This window comes from Mustela nivalis (assembly GCF_964662115.1).
Source record: "Mustela nivalis genome assembly, chromosome: 13".
In the NCBI taxonomy this organism is placed as follows: domain Eukaryota; kingdom Metazoa; phylum Chordata; class Mammalia; order Carnivora; family Mustelidae; genus Mustela; species Mustela nivalis.
In genome coordinates, this window is record NC_139032.1 from 81,520,250 (window position 1) to 81,540,356 (window position 20,107).

General features: G+C 38.3%; 2 protein-coding genes and 1 long non-coding RNA gene across 3 annotated transcripts in view; 2 read left to right on the forward strand and 1 right to left on the reverse strand.

The window, feature by feature from the left end:
* The window catches only part of LOC309846545, a 762,900-nt gene that overhangs the window by 508,210 nt on the left and 234,583 nt on the right, over positions 1–20,107 (forward strand). The gene's annotated exons all lie outside the window — the stretch shown is intronic.
* LOC309846904 (olfactory receptor 1Q1-like) lies at positions 2,078–3,004 on the forward strand (the record flags this gene model as incomplete). The annotated part of the gene is made up of 1 exon (XM_082696532.1): positions 2,078–3,004. One exon carries the CDS (start codon positions 2,078–2,080, stop codon positions 3,002–3,004), a length of 927 nt encoding a protein of 308 aa, XP_082552658.1.
* LOC309847237 (olfactory receptor 1J4-like) lies at positions 7,434–8,417 on the reverse strand (the record flags this gene model as incomplete). The annotated part of the gene is made up of 1 exon (XM_082697183.1): positions 7,434–8,417. The coding sequence occupies one exon, from the start codon at positions 8,415–8,417 to the stop codon at positions 7,434–7,436; it is 984 nt and encodes a 327-aa protein (XP_082553309.1).

Sequence of the window (20,107 nt, forward strand, 5' to 3'; positions counted from 1 at the left end):
CGAATACAGCTCTGTCTGACTCTGAAGCCCATTATTTCCCATCCTGTGCTCAGCTTCTCTACATTGCCTTTTCTGTATTGCTCCTCAAGCAGTAGTGAGAGCTGCTTAGGAACCCTTAAGTACGTGTAGACATGGACATGGCTATGAGGGAGAGTTTGGAGTTAAGCTCTGGGAGCCAGAGAGCTACCTCTGCCTTAGTTAGCAACACACTGTAGCTGCGGACGCTAGACATTTAGTTTGGCGCAAAAGAGCGCAGCCTTATCCACTGCTACTTTTCTGCCACCTTCAAGCAAAAAAGGAAAGAAAAAAAAATCAGAGGCCATAGGCTGGAAGTCATAAACGAATTTACTGAAGCCCGGCTGTACTCCGGGAAATCCTGTCCTTTCTACACTCAAGACCCATACTGGTTTCTGACTGCCAGTAGCAACAAATATAAATGTTTAACCTCTCATATAAATAAATAAAATCTTTAAAAAAACAAAAATAATAATTCAAAAAGATATAAGTACACTTATGTTCACTGCAGCATTATTTGCAATAGCCACAACACTGAAACAACCTAGCTGGTCCATCTATGGATGAACGGATAAAGAAGATGTAGTATATATATACAACAAAATACTATCCAGTCATTAAACGGAATGAAATCTTGCCATCTACAACAACATGAGTGGACCTTGAGGGCACTATGCTAAGTGAAATAAATCAGAGAAAAACAAATACCATATTATATCACTTATATGAGGAACTTAAAGGGGGAAAAAAACTCTGGGTGCCTGGGTGGCTCAGTCAGTTAAGCATCCAACTCTTGATTTCAACTCAGGTCATGATCTCAGGGTTGTAAGAACAACCCCACATTGGGCTCTGTGTTGGGTGTGCAGCCTGCTTAAGATTCTTTCTCTCAAGAGAACCCTCCTGCATTGTTGGTGGGAACACAATCTGGTGCACCCACTCTGGAAAACAGTATGGAGGTCCCTCAAAAAGTTGAAACCAGAGCTACCCTATGACCCAGCAATTGCACTACCAGGTATTTACCTCAAAGACACAAATGTAGTGATCCAAAGGGGCACATCCACCCCAGTATTTATAGCAGCAATGTCCACAATACCCAAACTATGGGAAGAACCTAGATGTCCATCAACAGGAGAATGGATAAAGATGTGGTATCTATATACAATGGAATATTATACAGCCATCAAAAAATGAAAACTTGCCATTTGCCATGACATGGATGGAACTAGAGGTTATTATGTAAAGTGTAATAATCAGAGAAAGACAATTATCATAAGATCTCACTGAGATAAGGAATTCGAGAAACAAGACAGAGAATGATAGGGGAAGGGAAGGAAAAATGAAATAAGACAAAGGCAGGGAGGGAGATAAACCATAAGAGACTCTTAATCTCAGGAAACAAACTGAGGGTTGCTGGAGTGGAAGGGGGTGGAAGGAATGGGGTGGCTGGGTGATGGACTCTGGGGAGGGTATGTGCTATGGTGAGCACTGTGAATTGCTGAAGATGAATCACAGACCTGTACCCCTGAAACAAATAATACATTATATGTTAATTAAAATTAAAATAAAGAAGTAAATAAAAAGATTTTCTCTCTCCCTCTCCTTTTCCCCCTCCCCCACTGCTAACGTGTGCTCACATGCATGCTCTCTCTCTTTCTCATAAAAGAAAAGAAAAAAAATCTCATAGATGCAGAGAACAGATTGGTGGTTGCCAGAGGCAGAGGGCAGGGAGTGGTGAAATGAGTGAAGGGGTTCAAAGGTACAAACTTCCAGTTATAAAATAAGTCATGAGAATGTAATGTACAACATGGTGAATACAATTGATAATATTACATCACATATTTAAAAGTTGCTAAGAGAGTATATCTTCAAAAAGTCTTCATCACAGGAAAAAAATTGTAATTGTGTATGGGGATGGATGTTAACTAGAGTTATTGTGGTGATCATTTTGCAACATATACAAATACTGAATCATTATGGTGTACTCCTGAAACAAATATAATGTTATATGGCAATTATATATCTCAATAAAAAGTATTAAATCTGTTTGTTCTTATAGCAACTGATGGTCAATACCAACTGGACCAGTGTATCCCATTTTGTTCTCTTGGGCATTTCTGCCCAGCCGGAAGAGAAGGTTCCACTCTTCCTTCTTTTTCTACTGATGTATGCAATCAACGTTTCTGGGAACTTTGCCATCATCACACTGATTATCTCTACTCCACGCCTCCACACCCCCATGTATATCTTCCTCAGTAACTTGGCTTTGGCAGACATCTGCTTCACCTCCACCACAGTCCCCAAAATGCTACAGAACATTTTTTCTCCTACCAAGGCTATTTCCTACATGGGATGCTTAGCTCAGACTTATTTCTTCATTTGCTTTGCAGCCATGGAAAACTTCCTTCTGGCTGCAATGGCCTATGACAGATACATTGCCATCTGCTACCCTCTCCACTACCCTAGGATCCTGACCAGAATGCTATGTTCACAGATGGTGGCTCTGTGCCAGATCCTCTCTCATCTTCATGCCATGCTGCACACCTTTCTCATGGGCCGATTGATCTTCTGTGCAGATAACAAGATCCCCCATTTCTTCTGTGACCTCTACCCTCTGATGAAGATTTCCTGCTCCAGCCCCTACCTCAACACCCTAATGATTCATACAGAGGGTGTTATTGTCATCAATGGAGCTCTGGCCTTTATCATTGCTTCCTATGCCCGCATCATCTCAGTGGTCCTCCGGAGCCCCTCAGCCAAGAGCAAGTGGAGAGCCTTTTCTACCTGTGGCTCCCACCTCACTGTGGTGGCTATCTTCTATGGCACACTCACATGGGTCTACTTCCGGCCTCTTACCAGCTATTCGGCAACTGAGGGTCGCATCCTGACAGTCATGTACACAGTGGTAACCCCCATGTTGAACCCCTTCATTTATAGCCTGAGGAATGGGGATGTCAAGGGAGCCTTCAGAAAATGGGTGAGCAGAATATGAACTTCTTCTTTCAGCTAAAATCCCAAAACACAGTTTCTAGTTTTATCTATGATTCTGGGAAAACAATTTTGTCCCTCACATATCTGTTTCCATTAGAACTTCCTAGAAATATCCAAATTAGGTATATATTATGGATTTTACCACTGAATATTGTTCTGAGCTATCCCTTAAACCAAAAGCACAGGAAACTATGTATTTAGTTATAACTGAGTGTGCGCTCTGGGTCTGCCATTAAACAACAGGGTTGTAATATACTTCAATGTAGGCAGCAGAAAACAATTCTGGTTAATTCATAGATTTATTAAAAGTGTATGTGGAACTCATGAATTTCCACGAAGGCTAAGCAACCAGGCTCAATCAAATGGAAAAGACTAAGAAAGGTTGTATAGTCAGAACCACAGTCAAGTTCTATTTTTAATTTCTTGAGGAATCTCCACACTGTTCTCCAAAGAGGCTGCACCAACTTGCATTCCCACCAACAGTGGAAGAGGGTTCCCCTTTCTCCACATCCTCTCCAACACATGTTGTTTCCTGTCTTGCTAATTTTGGTCATTCTAACTGGTGTAAGGTGATATCTCAATGAAGTTTTAATTTGAATCTCCCTGATGGCTAGTGATGGCGAACATTTTTTCATGTGTCTGCTAGCCATTTGTATGTCTTGATTGGAGAAGTGTCTGTCCATATCTTCTGCCCATTTTTTGATGATTGTCTGTTTTGTGTGTGTTGAGTTTGAGGAGTTCATTATAGATCCTGGATATCAACCTTTTGTCTGTACTGTCATTTTCAAATATCTTCTCCCATTCCGTGGGTTGCCTCTTTGGTTTTTTTGACTGTTTCCTTTGCTGTGCAGAAGCTTTTGATTTTGATGAAGTCCCAAAGTTCATCTTTGCTTTTGTTTCCTTTGCCTTTGGAGACATATCTTGAAAGAAGTTGCTGTGGCTGATATCGAAGAGATTACTGCCTGTGTTCTCCTCTAGGATTCTGATGGATTCCTGTCTCACGTTGAGGTCTTTTATCCATTTTGAGTTTATCTTTGTGTATGGTGTAAGAGAATGGTCGAGTTTCATTCTTCTACATATAGCTGCCCAGTTTTCCCAGCACCATTTATTGAAGAGACTGTCTTTTTTCCACTACATATTTTTTCCTGTTTTGTCAAAGATTATTTGACCATAGAGTTGAGGGTCCATATCTGGGTTCTCTACTCTGTTCCACTAAATTATCTCTTATTCAGTACTTTGAAGGAAATGTCAACCAATACAATACACACATACTAGCAACTGTGGTGCAGTCAATAAAAAAATGAAGCAGAATAATTACTGGCCTTACTCTCATTTCATCAGTAGCCTTTAGGTACATACAGATATCAAAACCTTTAACTATTAACTCTGTTCTTTTCTCCCATTATTTCTTCATCTGTATGCTATTGATAGTAATAAGAATATTAGTAATAATAGGACACACACATATGGTTTTCATGAGCTGGTCAGTATTATGAGTGCTTTACATATATTTTACTCATAAATTTCTTTCAACAACCCTAAATTATAGATACTGTTTCTCTCTTCTTTACAGATGGATAACTGAGGCAGAGTAGTTGAATCATTGTCAAAGAGTACTAAATGGTTTTACTTTTTGTAGACTAAGTGCTTGATTTAGCTTTGATTCTGGAGGGTTCCACTTCAAAAAGGCTATCTCAATAAATACACTGCCAGCCACACTGACTAGTAAAGAGCCAGAACTCTCCAACCTTCTATGCCACCACCCCCTGCTCATTTGCTTCAGAAATCTTGGCTGATTTAGATTAACTGACCATTTGTGCCATTTGTTTTTTTCTCTTCCCACACTTTAAAGTCCTGCCCTTATGTTTTAAATCCACCAATAGAATCAACCTGTAAAACCCAAGGCCCCTTCCCTCAACCCCAATAAAAGCAGAACACTAAGCCTATGCTCTCCTATGCTTTCTCTGTACCTGTGACCTCACTATGGGGTACCAAGTGTACAATATGCTTTCCAGACCTGAGGGTAATAAAATTTTTTTTCAAAGTTTCCTGATCATTACTGAGGGCATTTTGTAATCATAATAACTACCAGGGCAGGTCCAGCTAAAACTGGTTACCAATAGCCCGAGAAAAAAAGTCACATGACAAGTAATGACAATAGTGGCATTCTAATTCATGGTATTGGTTCCAGAGTCCATCCCCTTGAACATGACCCCACACCACCTTCAACAAAGCATTTTAGCATTTTCTCTTGGGTTTTTGCACTCTATTTCATTCGGACATCTTCAAGAAAAAGAATATTTAGAAAATCATATTTGCACAAAAGAGCTACTTACTTCTATTATTTCAGTGTAATTATAAACACTGCTCCCTTTATCTCTCAAATGTATGTGTTTCTTTACAGCAATAATACAGACACCATCACATATAAATGAATGGCACAATGATTCCACCCACTATTTTCATAGTCCATCTTTGATTCTTCTTTTCCCCTTACATATTACATCAAGTCTATCAGTGTGTTTAAACAGCCTACTTGACATATGTCCCATATAGGACCACTTACTTCTAGTGTTAGAGCCACTCTCTCTCCCAATCTCTATTACCAGTGCTCTATGTCCTATACTGTCTTTTATGGAGGGACATGAAAGCTCAGATAGAATAATTTAGTCACTGTAATTACTGAACTGCTAGTTATTACTATGAATTTAAAATAATGTGAGAATGTAAAATTATTATAATTTTAAAAGAGATAGACTACTCTATGGTCTGCTCAAAAAATCACTCTCCTTGGGTGAAACATCTATACTCTGAGAACTATAGCATGCTGATGCAAGAAATTAGAGATCACACAAATAAATGCAAAGATATTCCATGCTTATGGATTGGGAGAACAAATTTTGTTAAAATGTTCATCCCAAAACAATCTACAGATCTGATGCAATCTCTCTCAAAATACCAACTGCATTTTTCACAGAACTAGAACAAATAATCCTAAAATTTGTGTGAAACCACTAAAGACCCTGAATGCCAAAGAATTCTTGAAAAAGAAGAACAGAAGTGGAGGTATCACAATTCCTGATTTCAAGATATACTACAAGGGTATAATAATCAAAACAGTATAGTACCAGCACAAAAATAGACACATGGATCAATGGAACAGAATAAAGAGCCCAGAAATACACTCACAATTATATGGTCAATTAGTCCTTGTCAAAGGAGGCAAGAATATGCAATGGAAAAAAGACAGTCTCTTCAACAAATAGTGTTGGGAAAAACTGAACAGCTACATGCAAAACAATGAAACTGGACCACTTTCTTGCACCATACACAAAAAACTCAAAATGGAGTTTTGAGTTCCTGTCTCATGTGAGACAGGAAACTATGAAAATCCTAGAAGAGACCACAGGCAGTAATTTCTCTGACATTGGCCATAGCAACATTTTTCTAGATATGTCCCCTGAGACAAGGGATAGAAAAGCAAAAATAAACTATTGAAAATACATCAAAATAAAAAACTTCTTCACATCAAAGGAAACAAGCAACAAAACAATGAGACAACCTACTAAATGACATTTGCATGAAGACATTTGCCAGTGATATATCTGATAACGGATTAGTATCCCAAATGTATAAATAACTTATGCAACTCAACACCAAAAAAAACACAAACAATCCAATTAAAAATGGGCAGAAGACCTTAACAGACAATTCTCCAAAGAAGACCTACAGATGGTCAACAGACACATGAAAAGATACTCATCATCACTTATCATCAGAGAAATGCAAATCAAAACTACAATGAGATATCACCTTACACCTGTCACAATGACAAGTATATGACACTGTCATGATATGACTAAAATGATCACAGTTCTGCAGGCCTCACTGATGTATAATTTGGCTTAGCAATCCCCTATGCCCCATATTAGTTTTAAAAGATGAGAGGTTCAGGTTTGGTGATCTAAAAACAGCAGTTCAGGGGGTGCCTAAGTGGCTCAATTGGTTAAGCATTTGACTCTTGATTTTGGCTCAGGTTATGATCTCAGGGTCATGATGGAGCCCCACATCAGGCTCCATGGTCAGCGTGGAGTCTGCTTGAGATTCTCTCTCTCACCCTCCTCCTGTCCCTCCATCCATTCTCTCTCTCCTTCTCCCTCTCTCTCTCAATCTCTTAAACAAATAAATATATAAATAAAATATTTTGAAAAATAAAGTAAATCAATAAAATTATTTGTCCAGTTCCAATATGATGAGACTTTAGGTCCGTCAATGAGGATCAGAATTATTTATTTACGAATTCATTTCTTCCCAAATCCAGGCAGGAGGGAGCCAACAAGGAAAATTATTTCACATGATTGTGAACGATACCGGGTATTACAAATGTAACCATTTGAGGCATTTTCAAGTTAGACCTTAACTCCTTGGGCTCAGGAGACGTGCTGACATCTCCTGTTAACCTGGGAACCAGGTTGGAAGCTTCCTGAGATGGAAAGTTTCCTGAAAAGCCTTTGCAGAGCCCCTTTAACTTCCTGGTTCCGCAAACTGTAGATTAGTGGGTTTAGCATAGGGGTAACTACTGTGTAAAAGATGGCAACTTGGCGATCCTGGTCCAAGTCATAGCTGGAAGATGGCCGGAGGTACATGCGGATCACAGAGCCATACAGAAGCAGCACAACCAGAATGTGGGAGCTACATGTGGACAGGGCTTTGCGCAGGGCAGAAACTGAGTGCATGCGGACTATGGCAATGCCAATGCGGGCATAGGAACCTAAAATGAAGAAGAAGGGGCTGACCACTACAGCTACACCCTCAGTAAATATTAGCATTTCGTTGACCACTGGTCGGGTGCAAGAGAGCTTCAGCAAGGGTGTGATGTCACAGAAGAAGTGGATGACCTGGTTGTCGCAAAAGGTTAAGCGGGTGACCAACACACTATAAAGGAGGCTGTTGAGGCTGACGACCACCCATGAGGTCAAGGTTATGCGCAGACAGAGGTGATGGCTGATGATGGCAGAGTATCTTAAGGGGTCACAGATGGCAACATAGCGGTCATAGGCCATGGCAGCCAGCAAGTGGCCTTCCACGCTGCCCACAGCCATAAAAAAGAACAGCTGGATCATGCAGCAATTAAAGGAGATGGTTCTATTTGCAGACAGTGTGTGCACCAGCATCTGGGGAACAGTGATGGTTGTCAGAAACATGTCAATGAAGGAAAGCTGACTGAGCAGGAAATACATTGGGGTCTGAAGCTTGGGGTCTGAAAGGGCAACAATTACTAATAGGGCATTGCCCATAAGTGCCACCAGGTACATGGAAAGGAGAATCCCGAAAATAACTGGCTGCACCTCTGGCCAGCTGGACAGGCCCAATAAGACAAATTCAGTTACTTCTGTCCTGTTTCTAGTGGCCATAACACAGGATCATTATTACCCACCAACAGCAAGTGTTAGGATTAAATAATGCTGAAGTTTACTCTGGGATAGGCTTTAGGAAACACCTTTTCTTGCATGGATGCCCCTAGTTTTCAAAAGACCTTTTTTTCTTTCAACTCTTTCCCTTGTCATTATCTTTCTATCCATCCACTGAAGTACCCACCCACACTCTTTAGTTTATTCCAGATTCATTTGCTGACCACTTACAATCTCTTGATATGATATATATTAAGGGAAGTAGGAGAAATCATACATGGTTGCTGTATACCAAAGAAGGCATCACTAAGCACAGAATATCTTTGGTGTTTGCAATGCACTGAAGAGCATACTAAACACCATACATTTAAACACCATACATTTAATTGTCACAACAATCCCATATGATACAAACTACTTTTTATATTACAGATGAGAGAGCTAAAGCGAAGAGACTACTTTGTTGAAAGTCTTATAGGCTCTGAGAGACAAAACCTGTACTCAACCCTGTATAGTTTTATTAGACATAAGCACCACAATTTACTGACTGTCAGAGTTGGTAAGTAAAGGAAATTATGTCAAGGCTCCAGGCAGATGTCCGAGTCTCTGCATCCTTGATGGAGCCCTAGAGTGAAGATCTGGTCCTAACTTTGTATGTCCAGAAGCTATTGTTCCTTTGGTAGGGCAATTCCTGTTCCATTAAGTCAACTGAACTTACCTGGGATGAGAGCAGAAATGATTAACATCATCATTGATATTCTTAATGATTAATTTTCAATAAATAATGTAATCTTCCAGTAGATGTGAATCTTGTTTCCTTTCAGTTCAGGTTTTCCCTATTGGCAGATGTACATAGTATACCAAAGAGGCTACTATTTGGCAAAAAACTATATTTTTTCATAAATGAGAGAAAAATTGTTAAACTAGTAGAGTAAAAGGAACATACAATGGTTTCACTTATTTGTGGAGCATAACAAATAGCATGGAGGACATGGGGAGATAGAGAGGAGAAGGGAGTTGGGGGAAATTGGAAGGGGAGGTGAACCATGAGAGACTATGGACTCTGAAAAACAATCTGAGGGTTTTGAAGGGGTGGGGGGTGGGAGGTTGGGGGAACCAGGTGATGGGTATTAGAGAGGGTACGGATTGCATGGAGCACTGGGTGTGGTACAAAAACAATGAATACTGTTGTGCTGAAAATAAATTTTTAAAAAATTTTTTAAAAGGAACATACAATAAAAAGCAAAGTCTCTGACCGTAATGTTGCTTTATGTTTAGTTTTATCTCTTCCAGTGGTTCACACCTCTATGCTTCTAAATCATATACATCTTGTTTATGAATCTATGTACCAGTTTTATCAATTTATCCTCTGGCTCTCTATTATGAAAGATGAGGCTTTATCTTGTTCACATTATCCCCATTCTTCTCTCCTCCTTTCCCCAATTTTTGATGGTTATTTTAGTTCTTAAATTAGTTGCTTTTCTGCTTTTAAATGGTATGCTTAAATCTATACATTTTTGCTTTTGTACTTATCTTTTCTAATTTTTTAAGTTTTTATGTATTTTTATGTATTTTTATTATGTTCAGTTAGTCAAAATACATCATTAGTTTAGCGTTGAATGATTCATTAGTTGTGTATAACACCTAGCGCTCATCATAACACATTATTCCATCAACTTCAGACTCTTCTCTTCCTCATCCCTGCACCCTCCAAACCTTTGGAAAGCTGTATCTTGATTTATACATTGTCAAAACTGAAGACATATAAATTGAGTTGTAACCACAGCTAACTCTCCAGGTAAAAGCTAAAAACTAGTAGACTACATTTACATTAGTTTAACTACATAAATATTTTTCATGCAGAGCCAAATGACATGCTACGTTTACATTTATTCTTTTTTTTTATTAATCTTTTATTTTTTATAAACATATATTTTTATCCCCAGGGGTACCTTTTTATTCTTTGATGCTCCAGTGTTCTACCCACTAAAGGAGAGTGTTCCAAATATTCAGATGAAGAATTAAAACTATTTTAAGGACATCTCTCTTGGTGATTTTCTTTACTTAACAATCATGGAACAGGAGCTTAAAAGATAACAAAACTTTTAATTTTCCAGTGTCTGTTAGTTTTTATTTCTTCCTGTAGCCTTCTCTATGTCCATGGATATAGATCAATATATACCCTCTTGCAATCCTATTACTCATTCAAGGCAGTAGCCATACAAAGACTTCCCCAGGGAGATATAGATGAAAGTAAATGAGAAAGGATGGGAAGGAAGAGAGAAGGGATGAGCCCCTTCATGGGGAAAGGGTGAAAAAAAAAGATCTCCAAGAAGGAAAAATTGGAAAAGCATATAGATTTATCCATTATGGGAAGAATGTAATAACAAAGAGTCCGTTTTCTTTGAAGAAAAGCAAAACTGTGTTTGTAAACTAATGATATTCTTTTTGAATACTAAGCAGTGGTAGTGTTCTTGTTGGCTGACTTCTTCAAGACTCATTTCTGTATATTTTCTATTTCCCAATATCTCAACATTAGCCTCTTCAGAGCCTAAGCTTTAGAAGTCCTGTTCAGAGAGCTTTAAGGGATCAAGGATGCTGATGCTAGGGGAAGATAGAGAAAAGAATAGTCCATTTAGGAAAGGTATGAAGATATACACATATACAGATTTTGGACACCTTGAGCCATAAATTAAATTGAAATGGGAGAGGGAAAAAAGAAGAAGAATCCCTGGAAGAACCCCTGGAATGAACAAAAGCGTCTCAGTTTTCCTCATTACCACCTGGTGCTTTGGAGACATCTAAAATCATTGAGAAGGAATAGAGCTAGAGTGTTAAGCCTTAATCCTTCTTATTCTCATCTTTCTTCTTTGATGGAAGAATCAAAAGATATGAGATCATTCACTGTTTCATCAATATCTAAATATTAGGAATATGCTCTATTAAATGCCTTCTTGGTCTAAATTCTATTTCTAGTCTGTTTCCCTGTGCTGAGGAATCACAAAGTTTGAATCTGAGATCTAAATTCAGAACCTCCTTTTCTCTGTCTCAAAAATGTATCTTCCAAATTCTCACAAAATAAATTAGGGCCTTTGTCACACATTTCTTGCACCTGGGAACTTTGAAATATCTTTCCATTCCCTCTCTGACTGCATGACTATATTCTCCATCTAAGCCTTCATATTTCCATTCAAAATCCTGCTTTTTTAAAATTTTTTATTTTTTATAAACATATATTTTTATCCCCAGGGGTACAGGTCTGTGAATCACCAGGTTTACACACTTCACAGCACTCACCAAAGCACATACCCTCCCCAATGTCCATAACCCCACCCCCTTTCTTCCAACCCCCCTCCCCCAGCAGCCCTCAGTTTGTTTTGTGAAAATAAGTCACTTATGGTTTGTCTCCCTCCCAATCCCATCTTGTTTCATTTATTCTTCTCCTACCCCCTTAAGCCCCCATGTTGCATCACCACTTCCTCTTTAAATTTTTATTTCTTTTCAGTGTTCCAGAATTCAGTTTCTGCACTATACCCAGTTCTCCATGCAATATGTGTCCTCCATAATACCCACCACAAGGCTCACCCAACCTCCCACCCCCACCCCTCGAAATCCCTCAGTTTGTTTCTCAAAGTCCACAGAGTAGAGAGCACAGATATGGACCCTCACTCAACTTTATGGTCAAATAATCTTTGACAAATCTTTTGACAGGAAAAAATATACAGTGGAAAAAATACAGTCTCTGCAATAAACGGTACTGGGAAATTGGACAACTATGTGTCAAAGAATGAAACTCAACCATTCTTTTACACCATACACAAATATAAACTCAAAATGCATAAAAGAGCCCAACATGAGGCAGAAATCCATCAGAATCCTAGAGGAGAACATAGGCAGAAATCTCTTTGACACCTGCCACAGCAACTTCTTACAAGATATGTCTCCAAAGGCAAAGGAAACAAAAGTGAAAATGAACCTTTGGGACTTCATCAAAATCAAAAGCTTCTGCACAGCAAAGGAAACAGTCAACAAGACAAGGAGGCAACCCATGGAATGGGAGAAGATATTCACAAATGACAGTACAAAGGGATGATATCCAAGATCTATAAAGAACTCCTCAAACTCAACACACACAAAACAGATAATCGTGTCAAAAAATGGAGAGAATACATGAGTAGACACTTCTCCAAAGAAGACATACAAATGACTAACAGACACATGAAAAAAATGTTCATCATCACTAGCCATCAGGGAGATTCAAATCAAAACCACATTGAGATACCATTGTATACCAGGCAGAATGGCCAAAATTAGCAAGACAGGAAAAAACATGTGTTGGAGAGTATGTGGAGAAAGGGGAACTCTCTTACACTCTTGGTGGGAATGCAAGTTGGTGCAGCCACGTCAGAAAACAGTGTGGAGATTCCTTAAGAAATTAAAAATAGAGCTTCCCTATGACCCTGCAATTGCATTCCTGGGTATTTACCCCAAAGATACAGATGTCGTGAAAAGAAGGGCCATCTTTACCCCAATGTTCATAGCAGCAATGGCCATAGACACCAAACTGTGGAAAGAACCAAGATGCCCTTCAATGGACAAATGGATAAGGAAGATGTGGTCCATATATACCATGGAGTATTATGCCTCCATCAGAAAGGATAACTACCCAACTTTTGTATTAACATAAATGGGACTGGAAGAGATTATGCTGAATGAAATAAGTCAAGCAGAGACAGTCAATTATCATATGATTTCACTTGTTTGTGGAGCATAAGGAATAACACAGAGGACCTGGGGAGATGGAGAGGAGAAGGGAGTTTGGGGAAATTGGAGGGGGAGAAAAACCATGAGAGACTGTGGACTCTGAGGATTATGATTATTTACTGTGCCCCTTCTATTTACTATGAGGGCAGAGTATAATCTTACTCTCACCTTCTCTCTGTATCTAACCCCACACACTCAAGATAGAAAGTATGAATAGAGCTGTGCTCCTTCTTCACCATATTCTCATAAAACTCACAAATTAAGGATTGTCTTCTCTTCATTTTCCATAAAAGCCTTTCTATATGGTTGCTCATCCCAAAGAAGCATCATCACTTACAGGGACTCATTCTGGGACTCTACCAACTCCAGGAGCCTCCAACTGTATTCAGATGAAATAGCAATTACAATGGGATGAGCCCATCTACCTTCCTTTATCAGCTGGGTCTATAGCTCTGGAGTCTGCTCCTTCTCCTTTCTTATACCCAGATGTCACCCTAGAGCTTCAGAAAACAATTGTGTCTATAGGGAAGGTCAACCCTTTGGGGGAAACCATAGTCTTCTTTGTATAATGTCAACAGTTGAGCAAGAAAAAAACCCCAAGAGGAAATTGATTCCCATTTCATCATTTCAGGAAGCCAGCTTTCCTAAACTATCCTTCCTGTTATTGTTTGTTATTAATCCAAACATCTTAACCCACCTGAATTAGCTGCAAGGCATGAAGCTTTATGAGATATCAGTGGGACAACTTTGACCGCTGCTATGTTTCTATTCTGCTCTCCAGTCAGTTCCAAATTTCATGCCCTCACCCAAGTGCATCCTTTGCTGAATTTCATCTACTCATTTTGCTTATCTACTTTAGAACTATCATCCACAGAATATCTGATTTGAACAACCCTTTTAGTATAAAAGCAGCAGCAGGAAGTGAAGCTCCACCCTGAAAAATATGAAATTATATGCAAATTGTCTTTGGCCTAATATAAAGTAATAATGACATGTGGCTATTGATATGGATTAGATATGTGGAAATGACTATAAACTGGATGCATACACGTACTTTCCTCCATTAACCTGTGGAAAAGCAGCTTAGTCACAAACTAGAAAATCAAATTATTAACTGATGAATATGATCAGAATTCAGTGGAAAGAAAGAGATTTTTAATCAATCAAAATAGTATCAACTTCCTCAAAAAATGTAATACATTTATTTTTGTTTGCAGAGGATCTATTTGACTTTCTAACAGCTCTCCTTACTTTGGGAAAGTGACATATTTCCACAATGAATATAGGCTTATGCATTGTCAAATGGATGTGATTCTCTTCTATCAGTTTCATTCTGAGCAAACATTCCTGGATTTTAGACTGTTCCTTCCTACTTCCACCTGATTTCTTTCCCCTTCCACACACATATACTTCTGCTTTAATTGTTGCTCTAATGAATAGATCTAGACATTGAATAGCAATAGCTGCTAATTTCACCAAAGAAGCGACCTAACCAGACATTACCTCTCCCACACAACCTATGGAGTTGTCTCTCCTTTCCAAAAGCCAAACATGAATCTGACAAAGCTTCTACATCCAACTTTCAGGTTATGGAAAATACAAAGCACAGAGGAACACATTAAACTGCAAGATAAGGAAGAACTCACACAAATTCAGACTACAGGAAATTCTGCAGGAAAATTACTTGATTATCTTCTACAAATAAATTGCTAGAGATAGAGGAGAGTAGGGGGAAAGAGGAAGGGAAAAAAGGGTGGGGGGAGAAAGAAGAAAGAGACTGAAGAGGCCAAATAACCAATCACAGTATGTAAACCTTATTTGGGTCCTAATTTTTTAAAACTATAAAAACATTTTATTATATTTATGAGACAACTGGAAATTTTAACATTGGCCACTTGATAATATTAAAATAGTTTGTTTTAATATTAAATTTAAATTTACTTATTTTTTTCTTTTTCATGGGTATTAAGGAGGGCACTTGTGATGAGCACTAAGTATTGTAAATGATGAGTTTCTAAGTCCTACACCTGAAATTAAAAGAATTGTTTACATGAACACCTCTGGACTTTGGGAAACAAACTGAGAGTTACAGAAGGAAGGGGGTGGGGGGATGGGGTAACTGGGTGATGGGTATTAAGGATGGCATGTGTGGTGATGAGCACTGGGTGTTATATGCAACTAATGAATCACTGAACACTGCATCAAAAACTAATGAGGGGGCACCTGAGTGGCTCAGTCGGTTAAGCATCTGCCTTTGGTTCAGGTCATGATCCCAGGGTCCTGGGATTGAGCCCCACAAAAGGCTCCTTGCTCCATGGGGAGCCTGCTTCTCCCTCTCCCTCTGCTTGCTACTCCTTCTGCTTGTGCTCTCTCTTTGTCAAATAAATAAGTAAAATCTGTAAAAAAAAATTATGTACTATATGCTGGCTAATTGAACATAATAAATAAATAAACAAACAAGCAAATAAATAATTTAAAAAATAAAAGTTAAAAAAAGCTACAGCAGTCAAAGAATGTGGTACTTGCAAAAGGACAGATATGGAGATCAATGCAATATAACTGAAAGTCCAGAAATACACCCACTTAACTTTGTCAACTGACTTTTGACAAGAACATGAACAACACTCTGTGAGGAAGAAAGAATTTCTTCAACAAATGGTGTTGGTGGACCTGGCCAGCCACACCAAGAAAAATGGAAATTGAACCTCTATGTTACACCACACCCAAAAATTAGTTCAAAATGGATTAAAGACTGAAATGTAAGGACTGAAAATGTAAAACTTCTAGAAGAAAACGGGGAAGAAGTTCTTTCACATTGGGCTGGACAATGATTTTCTGGCTATGGCACAAAAAGCACAAACAAAAAAGCATAATCAATGTGCTATGGTGAGTGCTTTGAAGTGTGTAAACCTGGCGATTCACAGACCTGTACCCCTGGGGCTAATAATACAGTATATGTTTATTTTAAAAAATTAATTAAAAATAAATAAATAAATATCTTAAAATAAAACATATAGGACACCTGGGTGGCTCATTAGTTAAGTGTCTGACTCTTGGTTTTGACCAGGGTCATGGTCTCAGGGTCATGAGATTGAGCCCTGGGTCGGCTTCCACCCTGAGCATGGAACATGCTTAAGATTTTTTCTCTCCCTCTCCCTCTGCCTGTCCCTCTCGCATTATCGCTTTCTCTCTTAAAAATAAATAAATAAATAAATAAATAAATAAATAAATAAATAAAACTACTATATGAACTAGCAATATCATTTCTGGGTTATGTCTAAAGGAAATGAAAGAAAGTTATCAAAAAGATAACCCATTATAAACATTGGGGTACAGATAGCCCTTCTTTTCACTACATCTGTATCTTTGGGGTAAATGGCCATGGTCGCCAAACTGTGGAAAGAACCAAGATACCCTTCAACAGACGAATGGATAAGGAAGATGTGGTCCATATACACTATGGAGTATTATGCCTCCATCAGAAAGGATGAATACCCAACTTTTGTAGCAACATGGACGGGACTGGAAGAGATTATGCTGAGTGAAATAAGTTAAACAGAGAGAGTCAATTATCATATGGTTTCACTTATTTGTGGAGCATAACAAATAGCATGGAGGACATAGGGAGTTAGAGAGGAGAAGGGAGTTGGGGTAAATTGGAAGGGGAGGTGAACCATGAGAGACTATGGACTCTGAAAAGCAATCTGAGGGTTTTGAAGGGGCAGGGGGTGGGAGGTCAGGGTACCAGGTGGTGGGTATTATAGAGGGCACGGATTGCATGGAGCACTGGGGGTGGTGCAAAAAATAATGAATACTGTTATGCTGAAAATAAATAAAAAATAAATTTTAAAAAAAGATAACCCACTCCCATTTTATTGTAGCATTATTCACAATAGCCAAGATATGGAAACAACGTAAACCTAAGTGTCTGTCAACAGAAAAATGTTTCTAAAAGATGTAAGATTATATATATATATATATATCATAATCTATCATATGATCTCCCTGATATGAGGAAGTGGAGATGCTACGGGGGGGGTTAGGGGGTAGGAGAAGAATAAATGAAACAAGATGAGATTGGGAGGGAGACAAAACATAAGTGACTCTTAATCTCACAAAACAAACTGAGGGTTGCTGGGGGGAGGGGGCTTGGGGGAAGGGGGGTGGGGTTATGGACATTGGGGAGGGTATGTGCTATGGTGAGTGCTGTGAAGTGTGTAAACCTGGTGATTCACATACCTGTACCCCGGGGGATAAAAATGCCATGTATTTGTACTTGTTAAAATTGTTTCAATGAAAAATATGTTAGTAATAAGATCTTCTGGTTTAGTTGGGAGTTCTTCCATTTGAAAAATGTGATATTTGCATGGAACTGTTTGAATCTTTGTTTTCTGTTCCCCCCCCCCCCGCTGGATAGAATTGAAACTAGAATTTTCCCTTTTGTTAAAGGAATAAAAAGTGAATATGTTATTTTTAAATTGATGTTTAGTAACTAGAGATAAACTTGAATACTAGAATACATTATATAAACATATATTTTTATCCCCAGGGGTACAGGTCTGTGAATCACCAGGTTTACACACTTCACAGCACATTATAAGCCTAATCCTAGGTAGTCTAATGAAAATCTCTCTTCTGTCTTCTGAACCTATATTCACATTGAACTTCAAGATATGTTGTTATATTTTTTCCTCTTTTCAGAGCTGCTTTGGGGCTACTTTTTTTTTTTAATTGAGGTGTAATTTGTAAGGGGATACATTTCTGATAAGGCTTCTTATAATTGGCTAGATGTTGTATTGTAGTCTTCCAAGAAGGGCCATTTTATTTTTTAGAGTCACTTCTAAAGTCATGTGGTCTTTAACTTTGGAGACTGTTTTGTATTTAAGTGCTAATGCAAATAAATTTAAGCCCAAGTAGACTTCATCACATGTCACCCCATGAATGTTGACAATGGAAGGAATACCTTGCCTGTAGTATAATATCAGTTCTGGACCGAAAAGCTGGGGAAGAAACTTCATTTTCTTTTTTGCATAAACCAGAAAAAACAGCTAGTCTGTGCAGTTCCCTTGTTGACCTCAGCAGATGAACTGAGCTGATAGTGTTAATTCAGATTCGGTAAATTATCTGAATCTTCATTTCTGTAGACTTGCAATCTACATGCAATTTTTACTAAATCAGATAGCTTTTACATTTTCACTTGTGTACATAGGCTCCCCACCCTTTTTAACATCCATTAGTTAACTGATATTTGTAAACTGGCATTGAAACATTACAACAATGTTTTGTTGCACCAATTTTATAAACTTACACTGCAATATGTGTTATTTTTCTGAGACAAACCAAAGGTTAATATCTCAAGGTTCTTGCTGCCTGCTTTAGCAGCATTCGATGGGAGGATCTTTTATATACACTTGTAATAGATGAAAAATAAACCAGATTGCAAATTTTTTTTTTTTTTAAGCTTAAACCATGTACCAAGTCTTTGGTCCAAATTGTGTAGGATAAGTTAGGCTTAAATGGCATTCTATTAACCAGTATGAGTATACACTTCTGTTTATGCTTCTGTAAGCATAGTTATGTTGAAATAAAGTTTTAAAAAGCCAAAAAAAATTAAAAATTTAATTAAAAAAAAAAGAAATGGACGGAGGACATGAGCAGACATTTCTGCAAAGAAGACATCCAGATGGCCAACAGACACATGAAAAAGTGTTCCACATCACTCAGCATCAGGGAAATACAAATCAAAACCACAATGAGATACCACCTCACACCAGTCAGAATGGGTAAAATTAACAAGTCAGGAAATGACAGATGCTGGCGAGGATGTGGAGAAAGGGGAACCCTCCTACACTGTTGGTGGGAATGCAAGCTGGTGAAACCACTCTGGAAAACAGCATGGAGGTTCCTCAAAATGTTGAAAATAAAACTACCCTACAACCCAGCAATTGCACTGCTGGGTATTTACCCTAAAGATACAAATGTAGTGATCCAAAGGGGCACGTGCACCTGAATGTTTATAGCAGCAATGTCTACAATACCCAAACAAGAACCTAGATGTCCATCAACAGATAAATGGATAAAGAAGAAGTGGTATATATATATATATATATACAATGGAATACTATGCAACCATCAAAAGAAATGAAATCTTGCCATTTGTGATGACGTGGATGAAACTAGAGGGTATCATGCTTAACGAAATAAGTCAATCAGAGAAAGACAACTATCATATGATCTCCCTGATATGAGGAAGTTGAGATGCAACATGGGGGTTAAGGGGGTAGGAGAAGAATGAATGAAACAAGATGGGATTGGGAGGGAGACAAACCATAAATGACTCTTAATCTCAAAAAACAAACTGAGGGTTGATGGGGGGAGGGGGAGAGGGAGAGAGGGGTAGGGTTATGGACATTGGGGAGAGTATGTGAATGCTGTGAAGTGTGTAAACCTGGTGATTCACAGACCTGTACCCCTGAGGATAAAAATACATTATATGTTTATAAAAAATTTAAAAAAAAAGAAAAAAAAGAAAAAAAAAGAAATTCCAAAAAACCCCCACAGAAATCCAAAATAAAACATAATATATATAACTGAATATTATTCAGCCATGAAAAAGAAGGAAATCCTGCCATTTGTGACTACATGGATGGATCTTGAGGTTGTTATGCTAAGTGAGATAAGTCAGACAAAGACAATGACAATCTCACTTATATGGGGAACTTAAAACAGATGAACTCATAAAAACACAGTATAATGGTAGTCCAGAGACTGAGGAATAGGGGAGTTGGGGAGATGTTATTTAAGGGTACCAACCTGCACCTAGTAGACAAATAAGTTCTGGAGATCTAATAATACACAGTGTAATGATAATAAGCAACAATAATGTACTAAAAGCTTCAAAGTTGCTAAGAGATTAGATTTTCATTTTT